The 24,341-nt window shown below is 39.1% G+C and overlaps 1 protein-coding gene across 1 annotated transcript in view; it reads left to right on the top strand.

The window, feature by feature from the left end:
- LOC128664841 (leukotriene C4 synthase-like) overlaps window positions 1–24,076 on the top strand; it is a 152,627-nt gene extending 128,551 nt beyond the window's left edge. The window contains exon 5 of the mRNA XM_053719643.1: window positions 23,923–24,076. Within this exon, the coding sequence (XP_053575618.1) occupies window positions 23,923–24,076 (154 nt within the window). The remainder of the gene's footprint in view (window positions 1–23,922) is intronic.
- The last annotated feature ends 265 nt before the right edge of the window (window positions 24,077–24,341 follow it).

The raw sequence follows: 24,341 nt of genomic DNA on the forward strand, positions 1-24,341 counted from the left end.
AGGAGGTGTTCATTTTCCGAAATATGGTAGATGGCTATGTCGAAAGGGGGAATGTAGGCCCCGGAGGTCAATCCTCTACTTGGCAGGGAAAACTCAGGGTTATGGATCAGGGAGGTCAGGGGGGAAGGTCTGGAAGAGAGGTAGGGGTTGATTCTATTAATCTTTTTCCATTGAGTAAAAGTCTCTTTAGTTATTGGGTTATCTAGTCCTCTAATCCCCTCCTCGCCGCCAGGAGCCCAGCAACAAGTTTGTAAATTTAAGCCAGCGTTAAGGAGTTCCTCTAGAGTGATCCATCTTTTCTGGGATTTATGTAATCTCCAGTCAAGAATTCTCTGGATAAAGATCGCGTGGTTATATAGAGTCAAGTCAGGGACACCTAGTCCACCGTGTATACGTGGTTTCATCATTATCTTATTATTAATTCTGGAATGTTTTCCCCCCCCAAATGAAGGAATTGAATAACTGTTGAAGGTTATTTAGAAATCGTGGGGGGAGGGGGACTGGGAGGGCTTGTAATAGATATAAAATTCTGGGAAAAGCTGTCATTTTTATGGCATTGATTCTGCCCATCCAAGAAAGGCGTCTGGAGTGCCAGGAGGATAGTTCGCGCTCCAGAGAGAGTTTTAAGGGGACGAAATTCAAGTTATAGATTAAGTCGAGCTCATCGGTAAGAAATGTGCCTAGGTATTTTAGGGAAGATTTGCATTGGCGGAAGGGGCATGTGGTTTTAAGTTGCTGAGCAAGGATAGGCGACAAGGAGACTCCCAGGTATTCCGATTTGGAATTGTTAATTAGAAAGTTGGTCAGGTTATTAAAAAGAGAAAGTTCTTCCAGTAAGGGTGGGATGGAGTTGGTAGGGTTAGTGAGGGAGAATAGCACATCATCTGCGAACAAGGACAATTTATAGGATTCCCCTTTAATCGTGATACCCTCAATCTCTGGATTTTGACGTATTTTGGTGGCTAATGTTTCCAATACACAGACAAACAGTAGGGGGGACAGGGGGCACCCCTGTCTGGTGCCATTTGATATCTGGAAGGGGGTGGAAAGTGTACCATTAATTAATATTCGGGCACTTGGGCAGTTGTAGAGAGCAAATTTTAAGGGTAGCTTTGAGGAAGGGCCAACTAACGCGGTCAAAGGCCTTCTCCGCATCTGTGGAAAGGAATATCGTGGGGAGGCCTTGTTTTTTAGAGTGCCAGAGGAGATGGAGATTACGTATCGTGTTATCTCTTGCCTCTCTAAAAGGGACAAAGCCGACCTGATCTAATCGACAGTAATTTTGCATAGATTTTTATGTCAGCATTCAAGAGGGATATCGGTCTATAATTGGGAATGAGGTCAGGAGACTTATTTGGCTTGGGGATCACTGAGATGTGTGCTTGTAGGGAGAGGGGAGGGAAGGAGGAGTTGTTATCGATATCGGTGAAGTGGGCCAAGAGTGGGGGGGCTAATACCTCAATGAATTTGGAGTAGTATGAGTGACCGAAGCCATCTGGGCCTGGGGCTTTGCCAGAGGGGAATGAGAGGATAGCTTTCTGAAGTTCTTTTAGGGTGAAGGGGGAGTCTAATTCTGATTTTTGTTCCTCCGTGATGGTGGGGAGCTTAAGGGATGTTAGATATTCTGTAATTGCAGATTGCGTAGGTGGGGTTGTATGTTTATGTAAGTTGTAAAGATCCTCATAGTATGTTCTGAAGTTGTTAGCTATGTCTGAGGTTGAGTGCCAAACCCTGCCCTTGGGATCTTTTATAGACATAATGTAGTTCTTAGAGGATTTATTACGCAAGAGTCTCGCCAATAGTCTACCTTGTTTATTCCCTCCCTCGTAGAATCTCCTTCTAAGAAAGAGGGCCCTACGCTTGGCTTCCCCTCCCAAGAGGAGATCTAATTGTTGTTGTTTGTGTTGAATGTGTTCAAGTAAGGAGTGTGCCTTAGGGTGTCTCTTGTGTGAGTCTTGTAGTTTCTCGAGTTCTTCAAGTAGGTTTTTAAGTATTAGTGTATTTTGTCTGTTTCTGTCAGCTTTGATTGCTATAAGGTCTCCTCGGATGACACACTTGTGTGCCTCCCAAATATGAAGTGGCGAGACATCAGGGGTGGAGTTTAATCTAAAATAAGTTGTGAGCTTGTCTATTATTTGCAGTTTAATCATAAGGTCAGTCAATAGGGATTCATCAAGCTTCCATGTTCAGTCAGGTCTCTGAGATGTGGGCCATTTTAACGAACAGCTGATCATAGCGTGGTCAGACCAGGTTATGGGGTGTATATCTGTAGATTGAACTAGTGATAAGCTTGTGACGTCTATCATCAGGTAATCAATGCGGGAATAGCTCTGATGAGGATATGAGTAAAACGAATAGTCTTTTACTTGTGGGTGATATAATCTCCATGCATCGTGGACATTGAGTTTTGACAAGGAGGATTTAATTGCCCTTAAAGAGCCTTGAGGGACGGAGGAGGAGCCGGACGAACAGTCCAGGCTGGGATCTAAAGCTACATTAAAGTCTCCCCCTAGAATTTGGCTGCCTCTGGAATGTTCAGAGATTATGTTGCATGAATGGAGAAAAAATCGGGCAGGGCTCGAGTTAGGGGCATAAACATTGGCAATAGTGATAACCTTATTAAAGAGGCGGCCGGTGATCACTAGCAATCTGCCCTCTCTGTCTCTGTAAATGTTAGTGGGAAGGAAGGGGATTTGTTTTCTAATCAGGATACCCACCCCGTTATGCTTTGTTGAATGGGAAGAGAGGAATACCTGGCCAAATTTCCTAAGGGATTGTAGGGGTTCCCTACCTTTCTTAAAGTGGGTCTCCTGTAGTAGGACAATGTCGTATTTATATTTTTGGAAATCTCTTATGGCGCTAGATCTTTTTTGGGGAATATTAAGACCCTTAACGTTATGGGAAAGAATAGTAATTGTTCTGAGATCTTTATCCATTGCTATAATTAAGGGTTTGGACTAGAATGAACAATGGGGGGTCTGGGTATGTGAGTATGATTCTATCGTATATGAGACATTGTACAAGAAGGGTATGTTGGTGGTACAGAGAGGTAGCAACGGCAATCAGAAGCATGAATACATGATGGTATACAAAAAGGGAATCATATTTACCTGGAGTACTTGAGGATCTGACCTGAAAATGGTTATTTATTGTCAAAATGAGAGTGGGAGAACCTTGGGAAAAACACAATACATAAACATTGAAAAAATTAACATTACTGGAACCAGTCATATATGTACGTACATAATCAAATACAGAGAAACTTGCGTGGATGAACTGAAAGAACAACAACGAGTAAAAACAATAATCATAAAAAAAGTCGCTACAACAACCCTTGAGGCAAGGGAAGATTTGTAAAGACATCAACCAAGGGGGAGGAATAATGTTGGTTAACCTTTAAGGGCGAACATGTAATTAAAGTCAAAACAAATGGCAAATTAGGGCTGATAAATATAGTTCAGATGGGCTGGCTATTGCAATAGGGTGGAAGCAGAAAAACAACTCTGCGAGCCCAAACTTGAAGGATTTATACTGTACCACAGAATAAGACACTTGCGGTTCTGCTTTCTTAAAGTACGGTCCTGGAGGAACACCCTGTAGTTGCTAAGTCAAGGATAACAATCTTTATTTGTTAATGTTGAGATGAAGATAGGAAGAGGTATTCTCTAAGAAATACCAGATGATTCATTGTCCTGAAGATGAGGAGGGAGGGCCTGTCTTGCGCCTCTTTGGTGCTATTTTCGACCAGACAAGTCTCTGCTCCCTTGGGGTTCCATTGCCTGGTTGCTCCACTTGAGGTGGGGTATCAATAATTGTTTCTGGGGGGGGTTCGAAAGTAATGTTAAGACTTTTTGAGATGTTGTTTAAGTCCGAGAAATTTTTATATACAACTTGGGTGCCGTTATGGGAGATGATCAAGCTAAATGGGAAGCCCCAACGGTATCTGATGTTGTTTTCTTGGAGGGCTTTGGTTATGAATCGGACTTCTCTTCTGCGTTGAATCGTTTGTGGACATAGGTCTTGATAGATTTGTAGTGTGTGGTTATGGAATTGAATTGATCTTCTAGTTCTGGCAGCTTGCCAAATATCCTCTTTGATGGTATATTTTAGGAATCTAAGGATTACATCTCTTGGTGGGTCTGGAGGTTTGGTAGGAGGTCTGAGGGCCCTATGTACCCTCTCAATGTCGTCATTTTGAAGCGGGGGGGCTTGGGGGAGGAGAAAATGAAAAAGTTCTGTAACATAGGCTTTAAGGCGGTCCGAAGTGATATCCTCGGGGATTCCCCTCAGGCGCAAATTATTTCTCCTGCCTCGATTCTCGAGGTCTTCAATTTTATCATTTAGGTTTTGAATCATAGAATCATGTATGGAAATTTGCTGGGTGTTAGAGCTGACCATGGTGTTAAGGTGTTCTTGGCCTTCTTCGATATATTCCATTCTAGATCCAAGATCATTAAGATCTTTTTTTAGATCTTTAATTTCGTCTTTGATAAACTTCTTTAGAGATTCGATATCCGATTTGGAGGGAAGCCCGGCTATCTGGGACTGTATAGATTGGAGAGGGTCGTGGGAGATGGCAGGTCCTGGGGTATTAGGAGAGGGGTCCGGGGGATGCAACGCATCAGAGGCTGCTGCTTCCTGTGGATGAAAAAATGAAGAGACAGAGGGGCCCAGGGTCTGTGATTTCAGTTGTTTGTCCGGTTTATTACCCTTTCTGCTGGCCATTCTGTGTAGAAGTGGAAAGCTGGTAGGTTATTGCAGAAATTGAGCCAAAGGGGTCTGTTTTAACCCCACTGCACCAAGGGACTGGGAGTTTGAATGTGGGATGGGTGAGTTTGGGATGTATTGGGCCCTTTATATAGTTATATGTCCAAGAGAGAGCTTAGACTGAGCTGGTTACTTGTATGGGGATAAGCCACTATAGGCCCAGTCGAAACCTATATAGTTGAAGATGGTATTGCTCGTATTATTTGAAAAGTTGGGGAGGTCCCAAGATAATTGTGGAATCCGGTTTGATTTAACTGGGGGGTTGCCTCTGTGGCAATAATAATAGATGCGCAATGCAAACCAAGAGAGTTGTGAACTAAATAATTCCTGTTATGTGAGAATTGTGTTATGGGTAATACTTCATGTGAGTTCTATCGGATGAGGTCACTATATATTTCCATAAGGCTGTAGCTTAGCGTAAACAGTCAAAGCAATAAGGTCTTATTATGCGTGCTGTGCCCCCTTTTTTTAAAAAACCTTGCTGTTTCAAATTATAACCCCAAGGGAGACCGCTAATGGTCTGTGCGGTAACTGTGTATAGGGTGTACCTGGGCCCACCACGTGGGAATGACGGAGGCGTCCGGTGGCTGCTGATGGGTCTCTCCGCTCGATTCCGATTGAGCTGGGCACCGACCCGGGGAAAAGTGGACCGGGTGCTAGGTCGAGGTGTGATTGCCTCAGGTGGGGTCTTAAAAACGGCTTCTCCAGGCTGGGCTGAGCGAGCGAGTGGTGCGTGGGCGGCAAGATGGCGACCGCAACCTGCCGTTGTAGCTCCCCAAGGTCTCCTCATATATTCCTCCACTGAACCACTGTGAAAACTAAGTGCCGGTGGTATTGGGCAACAGTTAGAATCCGTTTGTGGTAGTTCTAGTTAGTACAAGTGCCATTTTAAAGGCCTCAAGGTCCCAACAGCTCCGGAGCTCTAAAACATTGCTTCCATGCTCCAGCACGGCGTAGCTCCGCCCCCATCTATAGATTCTGTTTTACCCTGATGTCTTTCATAAAACACTTTTCTCTGTACAGTTATGTTTTTCTTAGGATTACAGTATGCCTCAAATTTCTCAAATAACACATTGGGATTCTTTTTACCTTCAGCAGATATAGCTCCACTTGCACTCCATGATCTGCAAATATCTCTGCCTTCATCTCTCCAATGCAAATGAGAAACGGTGCAGCCTTCTGCTCCTGTGTCCACTTGTCAGCATCAGGGCAAGCAAATAATAATTCCATGAGCTCTCTCCATCTTGTCCAGTGCTCACATACATTGCCTTTATCAAAGTCCATAGGAGGCACTTGCTGTCTGCTTGCAGTCATGACAACCAAACTTAAATAAATCTGTTTACTTATGACACCATGTAAAGATCTTCTGTTATAGAATTCACAGAACTCATGAATGCACCGTTGTTCAACTTCAAGAACTTTTTATTAACTGAACACACCCATTTCATTGTTATACCTCATGCTTGTCCCTAGTGTTAGAATATATGAACTGCAACAAATATAAACAGCAACAACTGGAACAAACCCTTATGATATATTCATTACAGCAATCACCTCACCTGCACTCATCCGTTTCTCCCTGACTGTTTACACTGGGCACGGATCTCACTCCCCCTCCTGTCCTCACTGTAGCATTCTGTAGACATGAGGTGAATGTTTCACTCACAGCTCTGTGAAATATAATCCTACGATCGTTTTGCAGAGCTGCTTGTGAAGTATTTAGAATGCCGTAGTGAGGACAGAGGGGGAGTGGGATCTCTCCAGGAAGAGTTTTGTGAGATTGCCAAAGTATTCTGGAGGTGATTGGATGCAGGAAGACCTGTGAAGGGGAATGCTTTTTGAACCTGCCTTTTATGTGACAGGATGTTTTTATAACAGAAAGAATTGTGTGCCCTGCATGTGTTAGAAGCATCCACACTAAATTCACAAACCCGGCTGTAAGCAGAAGACAAGTCAGTGTATATGAGCACAAAAGCATTCCCCTTCACAGGTCTTCATATATATATATATATATATATATATATATATATATATATATATTTCTTTCATGTAATTAGCAAGAGTCCATGAGCTAGTGACGTATGGGATATACATTCCTACCAGGAGGGGCAAAGTTTCCCAAACCTTAAAATGCCTATAAATACACCCCTCACCACACCCACAAATCAGTTTTACAAACTTTGCCTCCTATGGAGGTGGTGAAGTAAGTTTGTGCTAGATTCTACGTTGATATGCGCTCCGCAGCAGGTTGGAGCCCGGTTTTCCTCTCAGCGTCCAGTGAATGTCAGAGGGATGTGAGGAGAGTATTGCCTATTTGAATGCAATGATCTCCTTCTACGGGGTCTATTTCATAGGTTCTCTGTTATCGGTCGTAGAGATTCATCTCTTACCTCCCTTTTCAGATCGACCATATACCATTACCTCTGCTGATTTTCGTTTCAGTACTGGTTTGGCTTTCTACAACATGTAGATGAGTGTCCTGGGGTAAGTAAGTAAGCTTATTTTCTGTGACACTCTAAGCTATGGTTAGGCACTTTTTTATAAAGTTCTAAATATATGTATTCAAACATTTATTTGCCTTGACTCAGGATGTTCAACATTCCTTATTTTCAGACAGTCAGTTTCATATTTGGGATAATGCATTTGAATCAATCATTTTTTCTTACCTTAAAAAATTTGACTTTTTCCCTGTGGGCTGTTAGGCTCGCGGGGGTTGAAAATGTTTCATTTTATTGCGTCATTCTGGGCGCGGACTTTTTTGGCGCAAATTTTTTTTTCTGTTTCCGGCGTCATACGTGTCGCCGGAAGTTGCGTCATTTTTTGACGTTTTTTTTGCGTCAAAAGTGTCGGCTTTCCGGATGTGGCGTCATTTTTGGCGCCAAAAGCATTTAGGCGCCAAATAATGTGGGCGTCTTATTTGGCGCTAAAAAATATGGGCGTCATTTTTGTCTCCACATTATTTAAGTCTCATTATTTATTGCTTCTGGTTGCTAGAAGCTTGTTCACTGGCATTTTTTTCCCATTCCTGAAACTGTCATTTAAGGAATTTGATCAATTTTGCTTTATATGTTGTTTTTTCTATTACATATTGCAAGATGTTCCACGTTGCAACTGAGTCAGAAGATACTTCAGGAAAATCGCTGCCCGGTGCTGGAGCTACCAAGCTAAGTGTATCTGCTATAAACTTTTGGTATCTGTTTCTCCAGCTGTTGTTTGTATTGCATGTCATGACAAACTTGTTAATGCAGATAAAATTTCCTTTAGTACTGTTACATTACCTGTTGCTGTTCCGTCAACATCTAATTCTCAGAGTGTTCCTGATAACATAAGAGATTTTATTTTTAAAATCCATTAAGAAGGCTATGTCTGTTATTTCTCCTTCTAGTATACATAAAAGTCTTTTAAAACTTCTCTTTTTTCAGATGAATTTTTAAATGAACATCATCATTCTAATACTGATAATGGTTCTTCTGGTTCAGAGGTTTCTGTCTCAGAGGTTGATGCTGATAAATCTTCGTATTTGTTCAAGATGGAATTTATTCGTTCTTTACTTAAAGAAGTATTAATTGCATTAGAAATAGAGGATTCTGGTCCTCTTGATACTAAATCTAAACGTTTAAATAAGGTTTTTAAATCTCCTGTAGTTATTCCAGAAGTGTTTTCTCTCCCTGATGCTATTTCTGAAGTAATTTCCAGGGAATGGAATAATTTGGGTAATTCATTTACTCCTTCTAAAACGTTTTAAGCAATTATATTCTGTGCCATTTGACAGATTAGAGTTTTTGGGACAAAATCCCTAAGGTTAATGGGGCTGTCTCTACTCCTGCTATATTTTTAGCGGATGTTGCTGCAGCTTCAACTTTTTGGTTAGAAGCTTTAGCGCAACAAGTAACAGATCATAATTTTATAGCATTATTATTATTCTATAACATGCTAATAATTTTATTTGTGATACCATCTTTGATATCATTAGAGTTGATGTCAGGTATATGTCTCTAGCTATTTTAGCTAGAAGAGCTTTATGGCTTAAAACTTGGAATGCTGATATGTCTTCTAAGTCTACTTTGCTATCCCTTTCTTTCCAGGGTAATAAATTATTCGGTTCTCAGTTGGATTCTATTATCTCAACTGTTACTGGACGTAAGGGAACTTTTTTTACCAAAGGATAAAAAATCTAAGGTAAATTTAGGTCTAATAATCGTTTTCGTTCCTTTCCTCACAACAAGGAACAAAAGCCTGATCCTTCATCCTCAGGAGCGGTATCAGTTTGGAAACCATTTCCAGTTTGGAATATATCCAAGCCTTATAGAAACCCAAAGCCAGCTCCTAAGTACCCATGAAGGTGCGGCCCTCATTCCAGCTCAACTGGTATGGGGCAGATTACGTTTTCTTCAAAGAAATTTAGATCAATTCCGTTCACAATCTCTGGTTTCAGAACATTGTTTCAGAAAGGTACAGAATTGGTTTCAAGTTAAGGCCTCCTGCAAAGAGATTTTTTTTCTTTCCCGTGTCCCAGTAAACCCAGCAAAGGCTCAGCATTTCTGAAATGTGTTTCAGATCTAGAGTTGGCTGGAGTAATTATGCCAGTTCCAGTTCTGGAACAGGGGCTGGGGTTTTATTCTATCTCTTCATTGTACCAAAGAAGGTCAATTCCTTCAGACCAGTTTCGGATCTATCAATATTGAATCGTTATGTAAGGATACCAACATTCAAGATGGTAACTGTAGGACTATCCTGCCTTTTGTTTAGCAAGGGCATTATATGTCTACAATAGATTTACAGGATGCATATCTGCATATTCCGATTCATCCAGATCACTTTTAGTTTCTGAGATTCTCTTTTTAGACAAGCATTACCAGTTTTGTGGCTCTACCGTTTGGCCTAGCATCAGCTCCAAGAATTTTTTCAAAGGTTCTCGGTGCCCTTCTGTCTGTAATCAGAGAACAGGGTATTGGTATTTCCTTATTTTGGACGATATCTTGGTACTTGCTCAGTCTTCACATTTTCGCAGAATCTCATACGAATCGACTTGTGTTGTTTCTTCAAGATCATGGTTGGAGGATCAATTTACCAAAAAGTTCATTGATTCCTCAGACAAGGGTAACCTTTTTAGGTTTCCAGATAGATTCAGTGTCTATGACTCTGTCTTTGTCAGACAAGAGAAGTCTAACATTGATATCAGCTTGTCAAAACCTTCAGTCACATTCATTCCCTTTGGTAGCCTTATGCATGGAAATTTTAGGTCTTATGACTGCTGCATCGGATTCGATCTCCTTTGCTCGTTTTCACATGCGACCTCTTCAGCTCTGTATGCTGAACCAATGGTGCAGGGATTACACAAAGATATCTCAATTAATATCTTTAAACCGATTATACGACACTCTCTGACGTGGTGGACAGATCACCATCGTTTAGTTCAGGGGGCTTCTTTGTTCTTCCGACCTGGACTATAATCTCAACAGATGCAAGTTTTACAGGTTGGGGAGCTGTGTGGGGGTCTCTGACGGCACAAGGGGTTTGGGAATCTCAGGAGGTGAGATTACCGATCAATATTTTGGAACTCCGTGCAATTTTCAGAGCTCTTCAGTCTTGGCCTCTTCTGAAGAGAGAGTTGTTCATTTGTTTTCAGATAGACAATGTCACAACTGTGGCATACATCAATCATCAAGGAGGGACTCACAGTCCTCTGGCTATGAAAGAAGTATCTCGAATTTTGGTTTGGGCGGAATCCAGCTCCTGTCTAATCTCTGCGGTTCATATTCCAGGTATAGACAATTGGGAAGCGGATTATCTCAGTCGCCAAACGTTGCATCCTGGCGAATGGTCTCTTCACCCAGAGGTATTTCTTCAGATTGTTCAAATGTGGGAACTCCCAGAAATAGATCTGATGGCTTCTCATCTAAACAAGAAACTTCCCTGGTATCTGTCCAGATCCCGGGATCCTCAGGCGGAGGCAGTGGATGCATTATCACTTCCTTGGAAGTATCATCCTGCCTATATCTTTCCGCCTCTAGTTCTTCTTCCAAGAGTATTCTCCAAGATTCTAAAGGAATGCTCGTTTGTCCTGCTGGTAGCTCCAGCATGGCCTCACAGGTTTTGGTATGCGGATCTTGTCCGGATGGCCTCTTGCCAGCTGTGGACTCTTCTGTTAAGACCAGACCTTCTGTCGCAAGGTCCTTTCTTCCATCAGGATCTCAAATCCTTAAATTTTAAGGTATGGAGTTTGAACGCTTGATTCTTGGTCAAAGGGGTTTCTCTGACTCTGTGATTAATACTATGTGACAGGCTCGTAAATCTGTATCTAGAGAGATATATTATAGTGTCTGGAAGACTTATATTTCTTAGTGTCTTTCTCATCATTTTTCTTGGCATTCTTTTTGAATACCGAGAATTTTACAGTTTCTTCAGGATGGTTTAGATAAAGGTTTGTCCGCAAGTTCCTTGAAAGGACAAATCTCTGCTCTTTCTGTTCTTTTTCACAGAAAGATAGCTAATCTTCCTGATATTCATTGTTTTGTACAAGCTTTGGTTCGTATAAAACCTGTCATTAAGTCAATTTCTCCTCCTTGGAGTTTGAATTTGGTTCTGGGGGCTCTTCAAGCTCCTCCTTTTGAACCCATGTATTCTTTGGTCATTAAATTACTTTCTTGGAAAGTTTTGTTTCTTTTGGCCATCTCTTCTGCCAGAAGAGTCTCTGAATTATCTGCTCTTTCTTGTGAGTCTCCTTTTCTGATTTTTCATCAGGATAAGGCGGTGCTGCAAACTTCTTTTGAATTTTTTACCTAAGGTTGTGAATTCTAAACAACATTAGTAGAGAAATTGTGTTTCCTTCATTATGTCCTAATCCTATGAATTCTAAGGAGAAATCATTGCATTCTTTGGATGCTGTTAGAGCTTTGTAATATTATGTTGAAGCTACTAAGTCTTTCCGAAAGACTTCTAGTCTATTTGTCATCTTTTCCGGTTCTAGAAAAGGCCAGAAAGCTTCTGCCATTTCTTTGGCATCTTGGTTGAAATCTTTATTTCATCATGCCTATGTCGAGTCGGGTAAAACTCCACCTTGAAGGATTACAGCTCATTCTACTAGGTCAGTTTCTACTTCCTGGGCGTTTAGGAATGAAGCTTCGGTTGATCAGATTTGCAAAGCAGCAACTTGGTCCTCTTTGCATACTTTTACTAAATTCTACCATTTTGATGTGTTTTCTTCTTCTGAAGCAGTTTTTGGTAGAAAAGTACTTCAGGCAGTGGTTTCAGTTTGAATCTTCTGCTTATGTTTTCATTAAACTTTATTTTGGGTGTGGATTATTTTCAGCAGGAATTGGCTGTCTTTATTTTATCCCTCCCTCTCTAGTGACTCTTGCGTGGAAAGATCCACATCTTGGGTAGTCATTATCCCATACGTCACTAGCTCATGGACTCTTGCTAATTACATGAAAGAAAACATAATTTATGTAAGAACTTACCTGATAAATTCATTTCTTTCATATTAGCAAGAGTCCATGAGGCCCACCCTTTTTTTGTGGTGGTTATGATTTTTTTGTATAAAGCACAATTATTCCAATTCCTTATTTTTTATGCTTTCGCACTTTTTTCTTATCACCCCACTTCTTGGCTATTCGTTAAACTGATTTGTGGGTGTGGTGAGGGGTGTATTTATAGGCATTTTAAGGTTTGGGAAACTTTGCCCCTCCTGGTAGGAATGTATATCCCATACGTCACTAGCTCATGGACTCTTGCTAATATGAAAGAAATGAATTTATCAGGTAAGTTCTTACATAAATTATGTTTTATATATATATATATATATATATATATATATATATATATATACTGTATATGTCTCATATGGCTTTATGTCTCTCATGAATATATGAAGGGGAATGCTTTTGTGCTCACATACACTGACTTGTCTTCCGCTTACAGCCGGGATTGTGAGTTCAGTGAGTTTAGTGTGGATGCTTATTTGCGTGCACTGGTATTACTGAGGAAAGCACAAATATTGCGCTTGTGAAAGCGTAATTTTCTGCTCCACTCGTAATCTAGCCCATAATATGTTTGAAAACTGATGACACTCTCTGCAGCAGATTTAGGATTAGTAGAATTGTCTTTTCCTTGTCTTATGTTGACTAAATTTGAATAAGAAAAAAAAGCAAATTAAAATTGGCAGCAGAGTAATCAACAGGTTACTGGAGTATTAACCATATCCACTGGTGTTCAAATGGTGCTGCCCACCCTGCTTTAAAACTACACACACTCATATACATATAAACACAAACACACACAAATATTTTATCCAAATAAAAATTATTCTATATAGAATATGGCAAAATGTTGTCTATTTAGCTCTCACACAGTTTATTTAAACTCATTTCCATGTATTTGGATATCTTCAAGTTTGTATTTGGTCAAAGAAACAAAGATTTATTAGAAAAAAACTAACTTAAGTGGCCAATATCAAACTTTCCACCCACCAGCTTACAGATGCATAGAATAGAGTTTTGAGTTATGGTTTGGGGTTTTGTCCCACTAGGAGCTAGCTTCAATTTGTTCAATACTATATTGTATTTAAACAAATTTATCAGAAAATTGACTCTTATTAAACATTTCAAAAAATGATAACTCAATTTGAAATGTATAAACTAACTATGCCTGGAGGCTGGTTGCCAGTTAGCGTTACCTGATGCATATGACGTAGGCGTGCGTGGAGCGGCCAGAAAACGCCAGCGACATAGCGTGGCTGTGTGTAGCCAGGAGCTGAAGCGGGAGCCGATGCAGTGTACAGCTGAAAGGTGGTCCTCAAGTCTGGTAACACGGAGGAAAGAGAGCCCGGCCCCAAAGGAGATCACAGGCTACAGAGAAAATCCGCTCCTATACTTTCACGCCTACCCAAGTCAACGACGCCATCTCTCTTGGCAGGTATATCCTGTCTGAGAAGTGCCGAGAAGGAGTGAAGGAGAAAGGCGGATGTCGTACAAGCAAATTAAAAACAGCATTGCTTGGTCTGGTAATCGAGTATTTAGGCCTAATCTGGCTAGTGGCCGTAGACACTCTGTCTGATATATACTTTAAGTACAGCTGTTTATCAAGTTGTTTGGGTCATGCTGCCATCTGAGCGTTTATATGCCTTTGTGCAAAGCCACCTGGGGTAAAATCTAGTCTGGTACACTTCTCTTATTTCATGGAGGGTGAAGACTGTTAGTGCTGGCACAGGGGTTAAAAGATCGTTACCTGTGTGGTTAAGCCTTATAAGTACCCATAAGCTAATAGAGCAAGTCCCTTACATTAAGTGCCCAGTGAAGTTTCCCAGCTACTGGTGCGAGGCTTGAACATTCCTGCTTTAAAGGGGGAAAAAAAAGAAAAAGAAAGAAGGGAAGAGAAAGGTAAAAAAAAGGGGAGAAAATCTGGGGAATAATAAGTCTGGTTTTCTCTGAGAAGGGTGAAGAATTGAGGGCTAAAGTCTAATTTGTCTGTGTAAGCATTGTGAGCACTGAAACCTTTCTTGGGGTCTACCTAGTCTGGCATTCTTGGAGGGTGAAGATTGGTATTGCTGGTACAGTGTAAATAACTGATAACTGCATGCAAGGTGTGCACTCACATCACAGTATACTAAGTCCCTCAGATTTATCGGCCAGTGAAGCGACCTGGTGTGCTGTGAAATGTAATTGAGGAACAGCAGGAACTGTAGTTTCAAAAGACTGGTGGATAAAAAGCTTGGTTTTCCTCCAGGTGAAGTGCAAAATTGCTGGTATAAGCACAGGTGAAAGTGCTCCAGGCCGGTTCTGGTGGACATTTAATTAGCCTAGACTTATAGATCTGGTGTACTGGCAAAGCAGCCCTTAAATCTTGCATACAGATCTAAATTATGAATGGGAGTTTGGTGTCGAACAAACTTTCTTACTGCAGTGTGAAGATTTAAGAACAATGCGAATTGTGTACTGTTAACATGTTTGAGCGATATTGTGTTGGTGCATGAGAAATTAATTTTTGCCCTGGGAGGGCGTAAGTGATTGGGGGAAAAAGATTGTTGTTACTAAAGGTACATAGGGATTTCATCTTTGTTGGTGTTAGTTGGCAGTTAGTAAGGCACAAAAGTAAGACACATATTATATTTGAACAAAAGCAAGATTCTCAGGATATTTTTTGAGAGTATATTATTAAATAGTTCCTGTCAATAATATTTAGAAGTGAAAGCTGTTCTGAACCGACTGTACCTATTGAATTCCATGCATCTAATACAGTTTAACCCCATAGTTTTTACTTAAATACTGCCTATATCTAAGGGCCTTTGGGATAGGCTTATCTGATTGTTCTGCCTCTAAAACCTGTGCTAGGTATGTCTCTGTTAGTAAGGTTAGTATATAAGAGGCTGCGCTGATCGCAATAAATAATAGCTGAATCTTGACAAGGTTTACCCTAGAGTATTACCTGGCAAAGTGAGTTGAGCTGATTGGTTCCAGGCTGGGCTCTTCTTACGCTATTATCAGGGAAGGTTAGCAAGGTAGAGTCATAGGTATTTTAAACTAGGCTTGAAAGTGGTCACTTATTCATGTCTACACTGCATTGATCTATCCTGTATATGTTTCACAAAGCTTAATACATAGAACTTAAAGAGCGGAGCTTTCTGATATATTATATAAGCATCTAATACACTTTATGCACTTTATAACTGTAAAAACAATATTTATAATCTATCTATTTATTTAGGCTTTAAAATCCAAAGCGCTGCTTTTCCACTTTAAATATAAATATTGAATGTAGGATCTCTTGTTAAATAAGTGGTTAAATATTACTCATATTGTATTAGTTGGTTACTGTAGGGTGTGGCAGATTGATATTGCTGCCTGTTTCTTTTTTACTCACTTCTGCATCTGGCTGTTCTAAATTTTGATGCAAATAGCTAGGATTCTTGCTGTCATATAGGCTGCAACAAGTAAAATATTCACAAATTTTGCATATATAGATAGGGTCATTGTATTGTATTTTTTAATTGTGTGCTGTGGTTAGGGCACTGTTGTATAAGTCAGAAAATGTGGTTACTTTGAACTTGTGTTTTTTTTTTTTTTTTCCCCTTACTTAAGAAACATTAACAGAATTTTCATACAAACTACATATGGAGAAGTTTGTCCACACTGTTAAAGCTAAATTGCCAGTAATGGCTCCTAAAAAAAGATAAAAAGGGTAAAATAAGTGCTACATTACAGGAGAGTATTGTGGAAGAGAATAGTCTGCCCAAGTCAGATATAGACTCACAAGCCTTGGTTAAAGCTATTTATGATACAATGACTCCACAATTTGATCAGATAAGACAAGATATGCTCTCATTGACAAATGAGATTCATTCCTTTAATAATAGGATTGAAGCAGCCGAACTACGTATTTCAGACATTGAAGATAGAATGAACACAGCAGAACAGGATACAAGCTTTTATAGATCTACTGTAAAAAAATTGCAGGAGAGGATAGATGATTTGGAGGACAGATCCAGGAGGAATAACCTTAGAATTATTGGTGTCCCAGAAACAAGAGAGTATTTAGATCTGAATTTTTTTTTTATGGAAAAACTCCCTCTATTACTAGAATTGCCGGAACAGAAGAGGCAGCTTGTAGTCGAAAGAATCCATAGAATTGGACAGGAAAGATTCCGTTCAGATGGGAGTAAGATAGCCAGACCTATAATTGTTAAAATTTTAAATTTCCAAGATAAAGTTGACTTATTAAATGCATATCGTAAAAAGAAAGAGGTTATATTGGAGGAAGGTAAATTACTCCTCTTCCAGGATTATTCAATGGAAACAACTAATCGCCGTAAGATTATGGCCCCCCTTTGTACTCGTATCATCAAGGAAGGATATGAAGCTTTTCTTCTATACCCCGCTAGAATTAAGGTACTTAAAGATAATATCTGGCATATATTAAATACATAACAAAAGGCAAACAAGTTTTTAGAGGAACATGAATAAGAAAGGTTCTCTCTGGTATGGCGGCAGTAGGCCAGAAAACGCACAATATTAATGGAATATATATCAGGCGATGGTTTTAAGTTGTTTTTTTTTTCTCTTTTCTTTTTTTTCTCCCCCCTGGATGCCCCCCCGTGCTTGCACTTTCTCTTGTTATTTGGGAAATTAAATTGCTGAGTATAATTTCTTAATGCTAGAATGACAAATAGTATGCACATTGATTTAATATCATGGAATGTCAGAGGTATAACCTCCCCAATTAAAAGAAAAATGATTATTAAAAACCTTAAAAAATCGAGATGTAATATTGCATTCCTTCAGGAAACTTATATCATTCAAAATGAAGCCAATAAGTTACGAACAGGTTGGGTTGGCAAAGTAATTGTCTCTGCAGGCACTGTCAGAAAATGTGGGGTAGCAATATTGCTGCATAAAAATCTGGAGTATAAGATTACGCAGAGGGAGATAGATGCTGAGGGCAGGTCTATAATTGTACAGATGGTCATAAAAGGCCAAAGTTATGTCTTATGTAATGTGTATGGTCCTAATAGACATATATGTAAATTTTGGGAGAAATTGCAGGGGAAATTATCGCAGTTTATAGAAAGTAAATTGATAGTTGCAGGCGATTTTAATCTAATCGCACAATACCCCTTAGGTAGATGGCCACTTAAAAGGAAGAGGGCAGGAAGAGAAAAACAGGATATCACTCTTTTTAGGAAGTTTAGAAATGCTCTAAACTTAAAGGATGTATGGCGTATGCAAAATCCTGAGACAAAGGGCTATACCTATAAATCTAATACCTTTAAAACTCTTTCCCGTATAGATTATATCTTAATTAACGAAAAATTAATGGGGTCAGCAGTAGCAGATATAAGAGACATTATCCTCTCTGATCATGCCCCAATCTCGCGAGTGGCTTTGTAAAAAGTGCCCCCGTGTATTCTTTCACAAAATATTTGTATGCAAATTGCAAATTCAAGAACTGGCTAATAGATGCCTGGAAGAAATTTGAACATAATAACGCCAAGTCAGTTGCCAGTCCGGAGATTTATTGGGAGGCCTCTAAGGTGGTTTTACGGGGAGAAGTTAAAGCCTATCTATATAAAGTATGGAAAAAAACGCAGATCTGGGATGTGCAGCTTACTAATCAGCTAGCTAATGCTTATAATGCATATTCACAGGACGCATCTTCCGTTAACTGGAAGAGATATTCTCAAAAAAAAAAAAAAGAAAGAGAAATTTTTCTTCAACAAAAAGCCGCTGGTGATCTTATGTGCTCTAATGCTCGGCTATATAAATATGGGGGCAAGATAGGGAAAAATGTAGCCAATTTAGTAAAACAAAATCGAGGTTCTAATTACATTGCGGCAATTTCGTCTAAAGATAGAAGACTAACCAAATCATCTGATATTAGTACTGAATTTCTTGAATATTATAAACAGATCTTTCTCCCTAGAGATATTAATGAAGTTAATAAAAATGTTTTCTGGAATTCTTGCAAGTTACCGTGTTTAGATGCTGATGATGTTAAGGTTATGCGTGCACCTATTAATAAAGAAGAAATTAATCAGGCGATTAAAGAGTGCAGTCTTAATAAAGCGGCGGGCCCTGACACATTTCCAGCTGAATTTTATAAAATTTTATTCATAAATAATATGCTTTATTCAACGCATATTATGTTCAGGGTCACCCAATATCCGCCAATTTCAGTGCCTCTCTAATTGTCCTGGTTCCGAAAAAGGGCAAGAATGTAGAAAAAGTGGATTCATATCGCCCAATTTCATTGCTGAACACGGATTACAAGCTTCTAGCAAGTATCCTGGCATCTAGACTTCAGAAAGTGCTTCCCAAGCTAATCCATTCTGATCAAACAGGATTCTTAAAAGGCAGAACCTCGTTCTTGAATTTGAGGAAATTGCTGCTCACAGTAGACCATTATAACACAAGAAAGAAGTTACATGAAATTGAGTCAGAAGATCAAGCAATTATTGCACTAGATGCTGAAAAAGCTTTTGACTCTATCAGTTGGGCACATTTAGGCTTTACATTAGAACAATTTGGCTTTAAAGGTCCTTTTCTTTCATTTATTCAGGCACTTTATGACAAACTGAGATCTGCATTAATAGTTAATGGGGTATGCACAGAATTTTTCCAATTATATCGCGGTACCCGTCAAGGCTGCCCTCTCTCCCCGCTTATGTTTAACCTTAGTATTGAACCATTAGCAATTGCTTTACGCAAGGCCATTAGGGGGATAAAAGTGGGGAATGCAGAGGTGAAAATATCATTATATGCGGATGATTTGCTTGTTTTTCTTTCCAATTCTTGTGATAATGTGCCGATTTTATTGAGCCTACTTGAAGTATTCGGATCCTTTTCTGGCTATGCAATAAACTAAAAAAAATCAGAAATTCTTTGGTTAAATCGCACCAGAAAGTCATACCTGGCATCACTGTTTAAAGAAGTAAAAAATATAAAATATTTAGGAATTAGCGTTTCAATCTACCGTGAGGAATGGTATCGGGCAAACTTCTCAGGTGTGATTCAGAAAATTATGCAGGATATGCTAAAGTGGGCATGTTTTCCTCTTACACTGACAGCTAAAATAAATCTAATTAAGATGATTGCGCTACCTAAATTATTATATGTTATGCAAAACATTCCTCTTTTCCTTCAAAAAGCAGATTTAAAACAGCTAAATACTGCCCTGGGCATTTTCTATGGGGCAAGCATAAACCAAAATTATCTTTGAAAAGATTAAGTCAGTTCGAAAGAACAAGCCGGCCTGAGCCTTCCCTCATTTCAAAAGTATAATCTTGCATGTTTGATAAAGATTGTCCCAGATTGGTTAACGGAAAAATGGGCATTTGCCCTGCGGGATGTAGAAAGTGATTTTTTTAAACCTTTTTCATTAAAAGCATTGGTGCACATGAATCAAAAATCCTGGCCTCCAGTGCTTAGTAAGATGTATACTTTTAAAAATCCTATAATAGCGTGGCAAAAATTTTGTAGGTCTCAGAATATTAATTTTCAATGTTCTAAATTTCTACCCATACAAAATAACTCTGCATTTCCGGCGGGGCTTGATTCAGAAGTCTTTAAAAGATGGAGAATTAAGGGTCTTGATTTCTTTATGCAATGTATAAATAGGGACAAGAACGCTATACATACATTTAGCAACCTTTTTTTTTGTTTTTTTTGTTTGTCTGTTGTTTTTGTTCTCATGATGTGGATGGGAATTAGTAGCAACTGCTATGTTATATTATTATCATGTATTATCAAATTTGTATCTCCTGCTGAGGTGATCAACTAATGTGCACATTGCTACTTTGTATATTTAATGTATAAAATAATAAATTTATTTTAAAAAAAAACTCTTTGATCATTGAAAACTCTCCTCAGAATGATTTGAACCAGGAATCTAGTAATCTGACCTATTCAGATGCATGTGCTATTAGGTCATTGGAAGAAATGGAGCAGAGCTCTATACCCAATGAGTTTAAAAGTGGTAATACACACTATCCTAGGTTGAAAAAACAGTCAAATTTCTACCCTATACATAATAGGGGTAAATCTTTAGAATTATATTACAAGATTTGACCTCATTGTCCTATAGCAGCTCTAACTCTAATTTGAACCTCACTAAGCAAGAAAGACTATTGACTCTTAAAAATAACAGCCACATAGTCATTCGTCAGTCAGGTAAGGGAGGCAGTGTGGTTGTATTTGATAGATTTCAGTATGCAGAAGAAGCTTTATGACAACTGAGAGATGAGCACACATATACTACTTTGCATCACAACGCAGTTAGGTCATTTCAGAGATAATTGCGATCTTTGGTAGATGATGTAGTACACTACAATATTATCGATATTGATACGGCACACTATTTATTAGTGGACAATCCTGTCACTCCGGTAGTCCATCATCTGCCAAAGGTCCACAAAAGCCTAGAACAAGTTAGAGGCAGACCCATCGTTTCCGGCATAGGCTCCTTGTTGAAGCCTCTGTTGGAATGGTTAGAAAATATTCTCCAGATGTTTTTTGTTAACATATTCTCCTACATTTGAGACACCACACACATTTTAAGCCTTTTAGAAGATGTCATCTGGGATAAACAATGTAGCTGGTTGACAGTAGATGTCATCTCCTTATATTCCAGCATCCTGCATGAAAAAGGCTTATATGCCCTACAGAATTGTCTGGAGATGTACAGAGGGTTGAATGATAATGACATCCGATATATATTGAGAGTTACGAATTTTCTCCTAAATCATAACTATTTTATTTTTGAAGGTGATTACTATCTGCAGAGACAGGGAATGACAATGGGCACATTGATCTATGAGCAATGACATCAACAACAAACACTCATGATGGGGGTGTGTGTCTGGGCAGCGCCCCTGTAAGAATAAAATATCAGGCGCTTCCTGGAGTGACCTAGATAATCTGCCAATTATCAAAGGAATTTGGCAGCATCCTTAGGAGAAAACGCTATTACTAAATTGGTGATTACTTTCTGAACCAAAAGATAGCAGGCTTGCTGCTTCTATGACCCCACAATTCTGATCAGGAATGTCAAGGCCTTGTGTAACAGCCTTCCTATAAGACCTCCATAGCCCCCGGTAAGATGGGTAGCACAGTCAAACTTAGACGGTTATTAATACTGTCAGTAATGAAAAGAGGGGGCCTGTGATTTATATTTGTACAATGGAGATTGATACACCCACTTTACTAGTGGAACAGGACTTTATTTTGACTGAGCATTTGTTGTGTCTAATGGAGGACATAATTGTAGCACTGCTGAGTTCAAGGCAAAGAAAGAAATTGTACAGGCAGATATGGGTGAGCCTAGGTTAGACAAGCAGGTGAGGGCTGATAAGCTTGTAATACCTTATCACAACTTCCTCAATGAGATGGCAAGGAGATGGCAATGTTCCCCAGGCAAACCAGAGGTGGGGTGGAACTACAGCCTCTACTGTTTGCTCTCCAAGCCCTGAATTACAGATTGAGATGGATCACAAGGAGATAGCAGCTGTTTATGTGAAGGTGGCGGACATTGAGTAATCAGTAATCTAGCCCTTGAGGTTGCACAGTGGGAACTAGTGAAGACTGACTGCTCTTGAGGGCTGCCATGACACTTGGCTCTATAGTCCTCTGCTAGGCACTAGAGTGACACTGTTTAATCTGGAGGAACACAGGTTGTATTGTTTAACTTTTTCTTCTTGGAACTTATATGCTTCTATCAACCCCTACTTGTTTCTGGAAAACTGGAGTGGGATGACTCTCGTATTTGAGGTATATTCGGCGGGAAGTGGATTCACCCTACTTCTGTGCTGGCCAGTATGCTGACTGCCTCTTGAATATTTAGTTAAGTGATTAGAGACTCACTTTTGATGAAACTGTATGTGTGTCCTGCATAAATTAATTGTCTCACTCCTCACAGTTACAGTTTAGAAATCTTTGTATAGCCATAGCCATCTTTATATTAGCATCATGGGTGAATATTGTTTAATGGCCTCATTCTGGTTTTCATTTAAAAGTTAGCATATTATGTGGAAGTCTGCTTTATAAGAATAGCATGTTACATTATGCCTGGGTATGTGTGTATATATATATATATATATATATATATATATATATATATATATATATATACACTATTTGTATTGTAGGGATGCAGTTTCTGCTAAAATATCATAGGTAAGGGGGACTTAGATTAACATCCAATATGTGTTATGCCCCCCCCACACTTTGTACAGTTAGATAAATAACGCTTTTCTTACATACTAAATTAGGACTAGCCGTTAAATGTCATACTTATAACAGGTTATGCTAGTTCAGTCTCATATACATTCTCTCTAAATAATTTGTGATAGCCGGTTTAATATGTCTCCGTTATAACCCCTTACTTATATGCTATTTGAATGTTCTTTTAGAGTTTGTCTATCAGTTCTAGCTTTGAGGTACTGTTATAGTAAATGTGGTCAAATGACTGACCTTGTTAGGCGAGATCATACTGCTATACATCAGTAAAGTTCTACTCTGGAAAAAGCATTATTGGGCTATAAGAAGCTACACCCAGGTGGTAAATTGCCATAGAACAAGCTAACAAGTTATTAAACTGGTGTTCGTTCCTGAGAATGTATGTAAGGTCATGAATCCCTATTTGAATGAGGACATTTTCCAAATGAGAGGTCTTATGACATATTTCTATGGGCAGGGGGATGGTAAGGAATTATTTAGAATAACCAGACCCTATAAATAGGACTAGTACATTAAAGTTGTTTTTTATTGTTTCACTGAGCTGGACAGACACAAGATCGCTCTTTTGAAATAAAGCTTGCTACTCCTTTAGAAATTTGGTGGGTAACAGAGGGGCTTTGTAGATTTTGTTACTGTGGTTATGATTTTATACCCACTGTGGAAGGAAATGCTTCATTTGAAATAGGGGCAGCTTTTCTATGAAAAGAATAGTCACTTATCTCATTTTACAGTTTACATTGTGGTGCTAGGTTGATACTTTTTTTTTTGCAAGTTCCTTTACTGGATTATACACATTTTAGGCACAGAAGCTCTATTATTGATTCTGGAAAGATATTTTTCTTACTTTGGACATTTAATTTCTGATGAACCATCCTATCTATGTAAGAACTATGGTCTGTAATGTATTGTTTGTCTCCTTCAGACAATCACAATCTCTTGGTTATCAAATATGGAGACTTTGTAGCAATACTTTTATATTACAAACAACTTTCTATTTTTTTTCTTTCTTTTTATCTTTTTCTTTCTTTTTTTCCTCTCTCTCTTTCTCTTTCTATCTCTCTCTCTTTCTCTCTTTCTCTCTCTCTTCTCTCTCTCTCCTCTCTCTCTTCTCTCGTTCCTCTCTCTCTCTCTCTTTCTCTCTCTCTCTCTCTCTCTCTCTCTCTCTCTCTCTCTCTCTCTCTCTCTTGTTCCTCTCTCATTCCTCTCTCTCTCTCTCTCTCTCTCTCTCTCTCATATTCCTTTCTCTCTCGCTCTCATTCATCTCTCTCTCTCTCTCTTATTTTTCTTTCATCTATTGTTACAGTATATTCTTATGGTTGTGCTATTGCATAGACATTTGTACTAGTGAATACAAAAATAAGCAGTAACTATTTAGTAATTTTGTTATAATTTACAAGTAGTAACAGCCATTTTATTTCTATCTCCACAGACTGAAACCTATGTACATCAGTGCGACAGTGATATGGTTTCTCATTGGACTGTCTTTGCTCGGTCTACTGGAGTTTGCATTATCCAGCTATTATGGCTACGGTGAAAAAGAAAGTTTACTGTGCTGGCTCCTTAAAGAATATGTGCATTTTTAATATAACATAAACCTTCTAATGTATTAAAATCAATGTTAAGCAGATTCCCCCTTTTCACATAATCTTGGGAATTATTGGAAATTACATGGCAAATACGGCCTGCGACTGTTGATACCTTTCTTTAACATTAATTAAAAAATGCAAGCTTCAGCATTTGTTTGAGGGGGAAAAAATGCCTACCTAATATATTCATTTCTTTAATGATGGTGAGAGTTCATGAGTGTGGGCAGATTCCTTTCCTGATCACTAGGAGGAAGCTAAAGAC

Source organism: Bombina bombina, chromosome 6 (genome assembly GCF_027579735.1).
Source record: "Bombina bombina isolate aBomBom1 chromosome 6, aBomBom1.pri, whole genome shotgun sequence".
Classification (NCBI taxonomy): domain Eukaryota; kingdom Metazoa; phylum Chordata; class Amphibia; order Anura; family Bombinatoridae; genus Bombina; species Bombina bombina.